The 13,544-nt window shown below is 35.7% G+C and overlaps 1 protein-coding gene and 1 long non-coding RNA gene across 3 annotated transcripts; one reads left to right on the forward strand and one right to left on the reverse strand.

The window, feature by feature from the left end:
• Positions 1 to 130: 130 nt before the first annotated feature.
• Positions 131 to 4,062, reverse strand: LOC132103993 (chromatin modification-related protein MEAF6). 2 transcript variants are annotated; one of them, XM_059509124.1, is made up of 8 exons: positions 3,881 to 4,062; positions 3,273 to 3,388; positions 3,099 to 3,186; positions 2,904 to 2,949; positions 2,408 to 2,597; positions 1,188 to 1,217; positions 857 to 890; positions 131 to 544 (listed from the first exon to the last, which is right to left on the reverse strand). In XM_059509124.1, the coding sequence occupies exons 1-8, from the start codon at positions 3,968 to 3,970 to the stop codon at positions 530 to 532; spliced, it is 609 nt and encodes a 202-aa protein (XP_059365107.1). In that variant the 5' UTR covers positions 3,971 to 4,062; the 3' UTR covers positions 131 to 529. The 2 variants fall into 2 exon arrangements, with proteins under 2 accessions (XP_059365107.1, XP_059365108.1); XM_059509125.1 differs by lacking the exon at positions 1,188 to 1,217 and having other exon boundaries at positions 3,881 to 4,060.
• Positions 4,063 to 4,885: 823 nt separating this feature from the next.
• LOC132104634 (uncharacterized) lies at positions 4,886 to 5,768 on the forward strand. The gene is made up of 3 exons (XR_009423562.1): positions 4,886 to 4,999; positions 5,235 to 5,387; positions 5,650 to 5,768. It is a non-coding gene; the product is annotated as an uncharacterized LOC132104634 (long non-coding RNA).
• Positions 5,769 to 13,544: the final 7,776 nt, after the last annotated feature.

Here is a 13,544-nt window from a genome sequence, read left to right on the forward strand (position 1 = left end):
ATAGATGGTTCCAAGAATAGCTTTCATTTATCAGTAGGATTACTGTCTAAATTATAGTAAGTTACAAAGTTTAATCTAAATTTTTATATTAAAATAACTGTTGACAAAATAACTTTTCAACAAACACAGATCATTGTCTTATTTCAGTTTTATTCAAAACAAGATGATATAAAACAAAACAAAAAAGTAATAACATGACCAACTTTTTACATTAGCTACACAGGTTTATCAAAACAAAAGTGAAAGCTGTCCAAAAGCAGGAAGGGAAGGTTTGGATCCACTGATACATCATCCATGAAACATAAATAAAAGATTCCATCATTATGAGCAGAACTGGAACCTCATGTCTGCAGTTCATATCATGCAATAACAGGTGGATCTGAATCCATCAGAGAATAAAAATGACACAAGAGCTTGACTACGATCAGGAAAGAGGGAGAAATGCAGCGGAAGATCCAGACGTTCTAGACCGGAGAGAATTGAAGCTGACTGAAGAAGTTTGGTTTGTGTGATTATTATCCAGGATCCATTAGGCCGAGTAATCCTGCAGAATTGAACATTAAACATGCATCTAGTTATAACTCACTTAAAAAATTTTGTTCTAATGATTTATCATGGATTCTCTTCATTTATGGCCACCAAAGCAACACTTAGTAAAATTCGAATAGTGTTTTTTTTTTTTTTTTCAAATAATAATTACAGATCAAGTATTCGAATATTCCACTATTTGTGCACACCCCTAATTAACATTCTATTTAGCAGCAAAAATGGATGAAAACGGCACCAAAACATGACTACAAAATCTACAAATATATACATATGTACACACAACATACTTAAGTACATCTGAACTTACCGCTCTGGGTTTCTTGTTCATCTTCATGTCAAATCTGTAAGGAGAAAACATGAATTACCAAGCAGCCCATCACGGTCAGATAAACAAATGAACCTAATTGAAACCCTCCATGCAACTAAAAAATCCCCACCATTTCTATGAGCTCCACAAACATGCAGCTGAAAAATAAATGCAAAACCAAACAAAAGCCAAAAAGAAACAGCAGCAACATCTGCAAATGCTCAGGTAGAAGCAAGCGTCACAGCATTCTTCCACGTGATGTGGACGGCCCTACACAGCTAATGGACAGAAGACACTGGAGTGAGAAACAGGAAGTAAAATTGAGACTTACTCAAAGTCATAATCAAACATGCCAGAAGGGCTGAAGGGAGCAGCGGTAGGAAGGAAGAGAGCATCAGAGGTTAGTGCACTACACTGAGCAGCACATCAGTGCTACAGTCCACTACATAGGGTGTGAATGTGTGGTTAGTAGTACACTAGATGAACAAGCTCAACAGGACAGACACTATCGAATCCTCTCTAGGGTGTTAGCAAATATAGGACCCTAACTAGTTCTCATTTTATTTCATCTGAAGGGATTCTGGATGCAACCATTCATTTCCAAAAGAAAGCCAGAAAGACCAAGAAATGGGTTTGAAAAGCAATTAAAAGCATTACATCAGTCTTGTTGACAGCTGAGATATGTAACAGACATTAAATTATTAAAATGAGTTTAAAATTATTTTAAAAATTAATTCAAATATAGTTTTTGTTTCAATTAAAACAACAAATGTGTAATTTGTGCCTTAAAATTTTTTTTTGCCCTTTTCTTAAAAATTTTCCAATATTTCATTCATCAAATATTCATTGTGGCAACAAATTGTTTATTTTGCATGACAATAAAATAAAAAATTGCAAGGGTCTGAATTTAGTTTTTTTAAGAAACAATACAATGCATTACGTATTTCCAACAAAAAAAAAAAAACCTACAGACAAACAGGTCACTATTTATTCATGAAAATTCATTTTAAGGTTAAGGTTCATTTGAAACACTTTTTTTGCACTATAAATGCAGTAGGAGCCACTCTGGGCTGAATCAAAGTAAACTAACTTCTCAAAATCTTCTTTCTGTCCATCTAATCCAAACACAGATCTGAAAATTGAGCATCTTCTCTAATCAAACCGGTCTGAAGTGAACTAGAACAGAATCAGATAAACATCAGGACAGAGTAAGAGACTTCAGGCTTGATCTACACAAGAGGAAAGAGCAGATAAATATACTAAAAAAAAGAGAAACCAAAGCAAACTCAGCTGAGCAGGAGCCACAGCATTATGAAACTGAAGTAAAACCCTCCCGTTTGGGAATAGATATGTGGCTGGCTACCAAAATCATCTATGAATATGTTTATTTATAACTGCTCCAATATTCACTCAGACGTGTCGACAAGACATCAAACATTTCACAATCAAATAACAGTCCATTTTAATTAGCACTAGAACAGCCAGAATGAGCTTGTAAGTAAAGGACCATTTTATATCCTGGACCCCGAGGGCCTGCTGGAGATCGGGTACCTGTGTCTGTTTTTGTTCTTGCGTTTCTTGTGGCTGCTATGGTGGCTTGCAGAAGACGACGAAGCAGCTTTCTGGGGTTTCAGGTCCTGCAGGGCTCCATCTGCCTCCTCTGTGTCTTCCTGGCTGGGTTCGTTTTCCTGGTTTTGGAGATCTGGGGATGTGTCACTCTCTGTTCCGCTGCCTGGTTCACCTAAGGAGGCAGAAGAAAAGAAAAACTAAATACACTGATTCTCAGTAACTTACAAATCTTACAAAACAACCATCAAATTGACTGTTTATCATAACATAATATATGGGCATCACATGTACTATTAAAGGTTTTCAATATTTGAGAATATTCATTTTACTGGCAATTCCTAAAAATGCTGTCTAGGTAAAAACAAAACTGTGTCCCCAGCTCACTAGGTTTTACAACAAAGCCCTTTAATACTTAAAGAAAAAATATATGACTGATAGAAATCTTTTGCAGAAACAAGAACCATGAAATTCTACTCACGTTTTTCATTCATATGATCAGGAATTCCTCCAAGAGCACAAACAGCCTGTACGACAATCCACAAAACAGTAATTTAGATCATTTACTAAGTTATTGTTCTATTTCTTCATTGTTATTTCTTACTTTTCTTTTACTTATTATATATGTACAAATAAGATATAAGTATATATATATATATATATATAAAATACTGACCGCCACTGATGTGACGGAGGACTTGCTGAAAAGTCGTTCTGCTTCCTTGAACTTCCTATTCCTCCTATCCGTCTTGCTGTTTGAATTCCTGAAGTAGGAGAAAGATGATGCTAATCTGTACGTATTTAAGATTGATATACATCACTGAACCACATGAAGTCACATCACACTCACTTTTGATTGGTCAGATATCGGTCCCATCCTCGAATGATGTTACCATACATCTGAGTGTCCTCCAGGTAACTGCCTTCAAATGCATAAATCTGTCTTTCCAGATTCACCAAAGTCTCCTGTTAAAAACACAAATAACATTTCAGTTGCAGCTGTCAATCACTCATCACCTGCATATAATCATATTATAATAATATTAGTTCTCTGTGCAGTTCTGCTTTCTTTGTTTATTTTGTACACCGAATCTCTCCACAAGTGGCATGCTTTTTTTTATTTTTATAAATTGCTGTATACCTTTTTGCTGTATGTGTCGTGCATACGGAGGCGCCACAACAAAAGCGGCTAACACAGTTAGCAGGTTAGCATATATATACAGTAGATATACTGGAATATCATTTTGACACATGTAGTACAAATAGGGTAAAATAAGACTTTCTGGTGTCTAAATACAAACACATCGATAAAATTCATACATCGATTTTAAAATATTTACAACCGTTTATTTCAGACTCGCGTTTGTATGCTAACGCAATTACGGCTATTCCGGTCTCCTTTGGTGTCGCGTGAACATGGTTTGTAGGGTTTGGACATTTAGAAAGGATTATAATTACCGCAAGCTCTTGTTTTCTCTTGACTAGCTCGGAGAGCTCGCGGCGGGTGTCGGGGATCTGCGGTGGAGTCGCTTTGGCGTGCATCGCCATGATGGAGCTGAGCTACTCGAAGACCGAGAAAAGCTGAGATGGGGACTTCTGACTGCAGTACTGCGCTTGTCTTTCGGTCCGACAGGGGGCGCGCGCTTCGCATCCAGAGCTGTTTTTATACAGTCAATGTTCCAGAGAGCAAAAATGTGTAAAAACCGGGTAGGGATTTTTCAGTAGGATGAGAACTGTGATGCACCTTAACTGTAGAGGATTGCACGTTTTGGCGTTCGTATGAACAGAGAAACATTACGTCAAATTTCGTTTGCGTACGATAAGTTTTAAGACGGGAATCATTTTAGTAATGATAAAATCCTGATAAACTAGGGTGTATACTGTAATCCTAAAAATACTGTTATTTATAATATCCAAGAAATATATAACAGATGATAAAATGTAAATCTTTCCATGTGACGTACCCTCCTCCTTAACCAATGAAACGCGTGCGTGAACAGGTAAGCCACGCCTCCTTGGGTTTTCGTTCTGAGTACTATTTCTAGAGTTCTAGCCAATATGAATTCTCTTTGCCTTAGGCCACCATTATTAACATGGAGCGCGTTCGCGTCCCGCACAACAAAATCTCCGCCATTCTCGCGCTTTCTCCCGCTTTTTTGTCTTTTCTGTTATTTTACATGCACAACATTTATAGCCACTGGCCACAAAGCGGCGACAGAGTACTTGTTATAAAAGCAACTTTCTTTGCATTAACTAATGTATATACAGACGGCCCAGTAAAAACCTATTTTGGGGAAAAAGGGCAGCTGATGTGAAGCCAAGAGCAACTATTATATTAATAATACATTTATTCAATAGTAATATAGATTTACCCGATTGGATCATAAAAATAGAATCTGCATTAATTTCTAAAAAATTATTTATTTCTTTTGTTATTGGCTTTTGCTGATTAACGTTGTTTACAGTAGGTTATTTCAGAATGAGAATCCAGTGCCTGGTTCATATATCTCACATGCACCTGCTGAGGGATGCAGTCCTTCATTTTCTAAGAGAGGAACAGGCAGCTTTTCTTCAAAAGTGAGACCCTGATCAAAGACTTGTATTACAGAAACATCTGGAAATGACATAATGAGTGCATGTGCTGGAACCTTCTTTAGGACAGAGATCTTAATATAAGTCTTCCAAACTTTTATGCTTTAGACATTTGGCCTTCCTGTTAATTGCCTTGCACTTCTTTGAAATATATTATGATGTTTAATATTACTGACTGTTTTTGCATCTTTAGGCCGGTCTTGTGCCACATAGATTCCAGAGATTAAGCCCAGGACCTGATGCTTTTAACCTCCAGACGTCTCTACTTCACAAGCATGGTTTTAATAGAGAAGAATCCAGAATGTTTCGTCTGCCTGTTGCAGTAAAGAGAGAAGAAACAAAAAATGAAAATCCTGCACCAAATCAATATGATGTATGTAACTGTATTACTCAGGATTTATCACTTTTTGGCAGACATATACTATTGCTTTTTGTCACAGCGAAATGTTTTTAAACAGCATTTCTTAGAACAACACTTATTAAAATAAAAAAACCTTTTGTAGCATTACAAATGTGCTTTTACCGTCTCTTTTGATATTGTACATTCTTGCTGAATAAAAGTAAAATAAATAAAAAATCCTACCAACCACAAACTTTTGAATGGTAACGTATTTTTTAATTCATGTTGATGTCAGGTGTCTTATAGTGCTGTGGACAAAAATTCATCCGTTTCAGCTCAAAGTGCATTCTGCTCTAAATCCAGACGGAGTGCCAGTGTCTCAGACATCTCTAAAGGACCCTCTCCCTGTGAGTAACTCGGGTTTAGATGAAGATAATTAAGTTAGAGGTGCAATGCAAACTGTTAAAACACTCCAGTAACAACATTATATGAAAACAAATGAATATTGATGAGTTTTGTTGGCTTTTCAAGAAAGTGAGTATATGTTTGCATATGTTTGCATGTGCACATAAATACAACCACTGTACATATTTTAAATTCAGAAGTGAAATTAGGTATAATATTCATTGGAAAAGAAGAGATACTGCTTTTATCATTTATTAATTTTCAAAAGCAGAATAAGAATAGTCATGGATATCTCTCAGATGTCTTGTTTTTCATGGGTTTTTCAGAGGATTTACTCTTGTATCTGTTGTTACCTACCCTTCCCTGGCCCGGGACATTATGACACAGGGAACAGTCATCTGGCCATACACCTTGTATCTAGGGCCATCTTCCTGTCTGGGACAAGCAGGTGGACACAAGATGAAAAAGGACATGGTCCCGGTAACACTTACATAACCTTTACTTTATTTAAAGTAGTATTTAACTGTAGCATTTTAACATTTATCATGTATCCATGTACTGAATAGCCTAAATCTCCTCCTCCCAGGTTTCTATGAACTCACGGCCCTTTCAAAGATATCATTCTTGTATAATCCTGCAAAAATGTGGATACCAGCTTAAACAAACTTAATTTGAAAAAAAAAAAAATATTAATGGAAAGTTTATACAGATCTGTGCTCATGTTTCATAACATTTTTATCTTAATAAGATTATTTTAAATGTTTATTTTGAATTTTTATATCAATTGAGTTGTGAAGAGATATACACTGGCAACCAAACGTTTGGAATAAATACGATTTTTAAATGTTTTGTAATAAGTCTCTTATGCTCAGCAAGGCTGCATTTATTTGATCAAAATTACAGTAAAAGCAAAAATACTGTGAAATATTTTCAAATGTAATTCATTTCTGTGACACAAAGCTGAATTGTCAGCATCATTACTCCAGTCTTCAGTGTCACACGATCCTTCACAAATCATTCTGCTGATTTGCTGCTTAAGAAACATTATTAATTATTATCTATATTATTACATTACCTACAGCATACAGGAAACCTTCATACACTTCCATTCAAAAGTCTGAGGTAAGTATGATTTAAAATAAGAAAACAATGGATAATTTTATTCAGTAAGGATGCATTCAATTGATCAAAAGTAACTGTAAAGACATTTACAATATTACAACAACAACAACTAAATACATTTTAAATAAATCCACTGATAAATGTTCAATTACATTTATACTCAAAAAAATCCTGAAAAATGTATCACAGTTTCCACAAAAAATATTAAGCTGTGAAAGCATTGCAACATAATAGTTTTTAACATGGATAATAATAGGACTATTATTAATATCTGTAATGCTGGAGGCACGGAAACACAAGACAGATGATCCACTTGCAGTAGCCTTTATTAGGAGCATAAACAAAGAACTAAACACAGGATACAAAAAACAAAACACGCCATAGGATCAACACCAGGAAACAAAAACTGACACCTTACAAAGGCAAACACAGAGGTATATATACAAGGGCTAACACGGTTAACAAGGGGGTGGAATCACTATGACAACAAACAAGGTAGAACAGGAAACACAGGAAGTGAAAACAGAAACACTGGGGACAGAAAACACTTCAACATAAAAGTCCTTGAACACAAGACAGTGGAACACAGATTGGGAATCGTGACAATAACTGAGCAGCAAATCAACATATTAGAATGGTTTGTAAAGGATCATGTGACACTGACAGCTGGAGTAAGAGCTGCTGAAATTCAGCTTTGCATCAATAAATAGCATTTTAAATATATTATAATAGAAAAATAGTTCAGATTGTAATAATAGTTTACATTATTACTGCTTTTGCTGTTGTTTTGATCAAATAAATGCAAGCTTGGTCACTAAATGTATCAAAGCATTCTCAGAAACGTGAAGCTGCTTTCTCTGTCTGAGTCATGTCTGAACAGCTGAAAGTCAAAGCAGACACAGCTGAGCTCTAAACCCTTGATCCCTCAGCAGCTGATCGTGGACCTGCTGGATGGGCAACATTATGTTGTGAGGGATGTGCTTCAGCTGATCCTGGGTCAGTGGGGTAATACAGGGCTAGGAGCAGCTGTTGTGGGAGAGGAGGGTGTGGAGGTCTGCGCTCATCTGAACAATGTGAAAATCTCTGAGGGGATTTCAGACGATCGTGACATGAAGATGTCCTCTGGAGCATCAGTGAATGACCTCGGGACACGGTCAACATTACTTTTCGGCTGTTTAATACCACCTTTATCTGGTTGAACATTTATAGATTATGATGTAACAATATAAAAGATGATTCAGTTATGATTATAAAACAGTTATGTTATTTGCTACAAAATATAATAGACAATTGCTCACCAAAGCTCCATTTATTTGATCAAAAAATACAGTTAAAACTGTAATAATGTGAAATATTATTTAAATGTAATAGTACTGTTTTCTATTTGAATATACTTTAAAATTTAGTTTATTCCTGTGTTATTCAACGCTGAATTTTCAGCAGCCATTATACTTCTACGTTTATCTTACTTCGGTTTGTTGAGTTCTAGATATTTTCAGGATGGGAAGCCTTACAGTTAAATTCAGTGAAATATCTGGAGTAATAAGAGTGCAGCAATGTGGTCTGTTGCTGATACCTCAATCCCTGCAGCTGTTCAACCAGCCCCGTCAGCAGCTGTCAATATATTCAAATGCTGACCACACCATTGTCCAAAACGGCTTATCTTTAATATCATGTGTATATCTTACAGATTTCATAAATTGATCTTAGCTGTTAAAGTGCATGTGAGGTTTTTGAGAGCTGGTGCTTCTTGTGAACATGGTCTGAAGGGTCATTGTACATCTCATGTGAGAAGAAATCAGCCATAATTGGAGTTCCTTAAGAGAACGGTTTACCTCAAAATGGAAAATATGCTCTTATGATAAACCTATAGGTTGTTTCTGTTGGTTGAACACAAAAGGAGATGTTTGCACTCAATGAAAGTGGAAACATATGGTTGTCCAAAAAAAGCTAAAAAGTACCTTTAATTAAAGTCTGTCTTCCTTTGTGTGATCAGTATCCCAAAATGTACTGTATGTCATTACTGAAAATTATTCATTACCTAAAGTTAAAATATTAAAAAGCATTATTGTCAATTAAAAGCTGAAATCAAATAAAAGAGAAAAATATTAACTATAACCTTAAATTCTAAATTTTAATGTTAAGAAATTAGAAACGACAAAACATAATTTAGAATTTTTGAAATAGAAAGACTGAAATAGCATTTTTTAAAACATACTCCGACCATATTTGTTTTAATAACATGTAAAAAAAAAAAAAAAAAAAAAAAAAAAAATATATATATATATATATATATATATATATATATACTTTGTAATATAGATCAGTGGATGAAGCATCAAAATTGCTAAAACTTAAGATAAATTCAGCAAAATATAAATTTATGGAAAATTCAAGATAATAAAAAGACAAAAGTGAATAACAAAATTACTAAAACATTAAAATAAAAATGAAAACTGAAAATATAAAAATAATAGCTTATTCAAAATATTTATAAACACTATAATAGTATAGAAATAGTATAGTATAGTTTTTTATGTTTTGAATTTTGTATTTTCATTTACATTTTAATGTTAGTTAATGTTTTAGTAATTTTGATGTGTTTTTGTCATTTGTATTTTTTTGTGTGTGTCTTTAAATATGTTAATCTATCTATACTGTGTTTTTTTGTTTTTATTCCAGTTTTAGGTATTTTTGTATTATTTGCATTTTTGGGTGTATTATCCTTTTTCATCGTAAGGTTAGCGGTCCCTCATTTTTATTTTTATTTTATATTAGACTCTCAGAATTACTTAGCCACAACAAGAAAGCAATATCCAATCCATTTTGTGTTTCTAATCATTTAAACGTACTGAGACCCATTCTAAACACATTTTACTTATGTGCTTCAAAAAAGTCACAAATTTGCCCTTGATCTATCAGTGATGGATGGTGCTTGTTAAAATACCTTCAATCATAACCTCTTCACTATCCATGGTTCTGCCTCCTAATGGTGGTTTGCAGACCACATTAGAAGAGTTTTTTATGTAAGATCTTTACAAAGCACTGCACACATTACATAAAACCCATCAGCATCTACTCATAAACAAAGCTGATTTATGTTTTAAAGCTTATTTGTGGTTTCAGGGGGTCCAATGTGGCCCAACCTGACCACATTCTCACCTATGTCATCTCAACAAATCCTCTTTTTATCACATCTGTGTCGTTCTCCGTGGCAGCAAAACATAACTTGTGTTCTTGACCTTGATTGTGATGATTTTAGGCAGGGTACACAATGAGTGCGCCATCACGCTGGATACACATCGTTATGCGTTATTTTCAAGTCTGTTTTAATCTGCATGTTTTTTAACCATTTACATAGTATGTTTTGGAAATGTAGATTATTCACACAAATGTAAGTGGTTCAGTGTAGGTATGCTAGTTGTTATTGGCAGGGTTATATCAGTGGCACCAGATTGCTGATTTCAACTCTTAAATGCTCTATAGTTAAAGTATTAAAGGGGTCATATTGGGGAGTCGTGGCCTAGTGGTTAGAGAGTTTGACTCCTAACCCTAAGGTTGTGGGTTTGAGTCCTGGGCCGGCAATACCACGACTGAGGTGCCCTTGAGCAAGGCACTGAACCCCCAACTGCTCCCCGGGCGCCGCAGCATCAATGGCTGCCCACTGTTCCGGGTGTGTGTTCATGGTGTGTGTGTGGGTGTGTGTGTGCACTTTGGATGGGTTAAATGCAGAGCGCAAATTCTGAGTATGGGTCACCATACTTGACTGAATGTCATGTCACATATATAGGATGATGCCAAAAAGAACATTATTTGGTGTAATGAAATGTGTTTATGTGGTTTAAGGTTCAAAAAAACATTATTTTCCACATAATGTACATTATTGTTTCTCTTTAATGCCCCACCTTTTGAAACGCGTTGATTTTCACAAAGCTCATCGTTCTAAAAAGCGAGGTGTGCTCTGATTGGCCAGCTATCCAGTGTGTTTTGATTGGCCAAATGTTTCAAGTGTCTGACGGAAATGTTACGCCCCTCAACATATACTGTTATGGCTTGTCTTGGTCAGAAGTCTGGCATGACAGGACAAAAACAATAAAACCCCTTACAAACGAGGCAGTTGTTGCATCCAGTGGGGACATAATTACCCCTAATAATGACTTATACCATCTTTTTACGCGTTGCATTGCATATCGTGCCGCGTAAACATAAAACCATGTCTGCATTTGTGATCGGAGGAATGAAAAACCTTCTTGAGTCAGAAGCGCCAGACTATCCTTGTAAAGAGTGAAGAATGGCAAGTGGCTTGAGTGAAATATTTCCACATAATGGGCCCTATTTTAACGATCTGAAACCCAAGTGTCAAAGCGCGAAGCGCAAGTAACTTTGTGGGCGGGTCTCGGCGCTGTTACTATTTTCCCGGCGAGATAAATGGCTCTTGCGCCCGGCGCAAATCTAAAATGGGTTGGTCTGAAGTAGCTTCATTATTCATAGGTGTGGTTTGGGCGTAACGTGAAATAAACCAATCAGAGCGTCATCCAACATTCCCTTAAAAAGCAGGTGCGCAAGTTCTATTGTGGATTGCTATTATTATGGCGTATTTACCAGGCGCACGCCAGGAGCGGTTCACAGCCGAGGAGACTGATGTTCTTGTAAGAGCAGTGAAAGACAGAGAAGTTGTGTTGTATGGGGATGGGAGAATTACAATTAGCCTGAATAATTTGTAAGATAGATTTATGCCTATTTTTTCACATCTTCGTGGCACACCACAATGATTTCCGTCATCGCATGTGTTAATATTTTTTTTATTGTAACAATTTATGATTTGCAAAAATAACTGTTGCATCTGTGTAGATTACATGAGCAAATTGTATGCGCGTTGTGCACACTATACATTGTGGTCAAGCATGCGCCCTTAAAATAGCATAATGAACAACGCGCAACGCGCCACTGACTTTAGACTAGTTTTTTTCTGGTCAGTGGCGCAATTGTTTAATGGAACAGCAAAATAGCACCAGGGATTGTTTGCGCCGGAACACGCCTCCTTTTTTGCGCTGAACCGCCCAGGGAGCGCAAGTTCATTCACTAGTTTAGCGACGTGCTTCCGTGGAGGGAAAAGCGCGCTTTGCGCGGGTGCAAAATAGGAATGACACATGCGTCAGTGTACAAAGCCAATTGCGCTGGGTGCAAGATAGGGCCCAATATATCACTATGTGGAAATATTTCCACATAGTGACGTAGAGATGTGGGGGTGTGTTAGAAAGAGCCGTTTTAGGAGGCCATGACAAGTCTTAACTTTGATAAAGAATATCTCTTTGGATTTGAGACTTTAGTCTTTGCAACTTTACAGATCTTCCTTATGCACCAAGAGCTTGTAACACTCCAAAGTGAAAGGAAAAATTGAAATCGCATCATATGACCCCTTTAAATAAGACGAGACCCACATTAGTTTACACATGACCCAATCCAGTTCGAACTATACTGACATTTCCAGCAGTCTCAGATTGGTGTGGTCACAGTAATACGGGTCTGAGGGACTTTGATTGGCACTGTATTCAATTCAATTCAAGTTTATTTGTATAGCAATTTCACGATACAAATCGTTGCAAAGCAGCTTTGCAGAAAATTAAGTTTCTACAATATATTTAGTAGTAGCTTGTCAGTGGTGAATATCTCAAATTGATGTACATATGGCAGAAATGTACAGTAAAATTCAGTTAATGAATCAATTATTATTATTATTATAAGACTTGGGCATGGTTAATTTTAATACATCTTAATGGGGAGAACTGTACTGTTTTTGAACTTTTTGTCTGAAATCAGTGTTATTTTTTCATTGAGATGTTATTCTAGTTTTTTTTTTTTCATTTTCATTTTTTTTCAGTTAGTTAATTGTTTGAGTTTTTGTCATTTTTATTAGTTATTGTTTTGTTTTATATCGATACAGTTTTTGTAAATTTTTATTTCAGTTTTAGCTTTAGTTATTTTAGTACATCAAGTTAAACTAAAGGTTTCTTTTAGATTTTTGTTTTATTTTATTTCATGTTTAGCTTATTTCAAGTAAAGCTATTTATTTTTACAGCTTATTTTTATTTAACTATAATAACCTGCAATAGATTTGTTTAAAATTATTACAAAGTTTTATACACACACACACACACAATAATATATATATACACACACAATAATAATAATGTTCTACGTAATACTACATTAAAAATATGAAACATTTTTAAGAAACAAATGTAACACTTTTTTTTCTTTTTGTTTAATCACCTGTGGAATAAAATATATTGCGTTTGCAGGTGCACCAGGTCATAGTGTAAATCAGATGACTGATAAAATGTGGGATACACCACCTTAGTTTTGCAGTGGGACACAGTAAAGGACGTGTACCCTTGTGCCTCCATCCTGATTCCGCAGATCCAGCTTTTAGAAACCGAGAGAGGGAGCCATTCTGCAAAAACCTACATATCTACCTTTTCCTTTACAGCACATGTGAAGACGCCAGTATTTTCATAAATGTGTTTAAAGTAAAATAGATATATAAAATTTAAATAGTGTGTAACCACGAATAACCTTTTCAAATGTCTAAACTGCGTGTCAGTGTCCCCCCTCCAGAAGAATGGTATGCTCCAGTGGATAGGCAGAGACCGTCCCGCATCC

The sequence above is a fragment of the Carassius carassius genome, chromosome 25 (genome assembly GCF_963082965.1).
Source record: "Carassius carassius chromosome 25, fCarCar2.1, whole genome shotgun sequence".
Classification (NCBI taxonomy): Eukaryota; Metazoa; Chordata; class Actinopteri; order Cypriniformes; family Cyprinidae; genus Carassius; species Carassius carassius.

Excerpts from the sequence above, each read along its gene's own strand:
- LOC132103993 (XM_059509124.1), bottom strand. The coding sequence starts at position 3,970 with ATGGCGATGCACGCCAAAGCGACTCCACCGCAGATCCCCGACACCCGC. Across the intron at positions 3,389-3,880 it reads AGAGAAAACAAGAGCTTGCG|GAGACTTTGGTGAATCTGGA; the intron begins GTAATTATAATC and ends TGTTTTTAACAG. Across the intron at positions 891-1,187 it reads ATGTTTGATTATGACTTTGA|ATTTGACATGAAGATGAACA; the intron begins GTAAGTCTCAAT and ends TTCTCCTTACAG.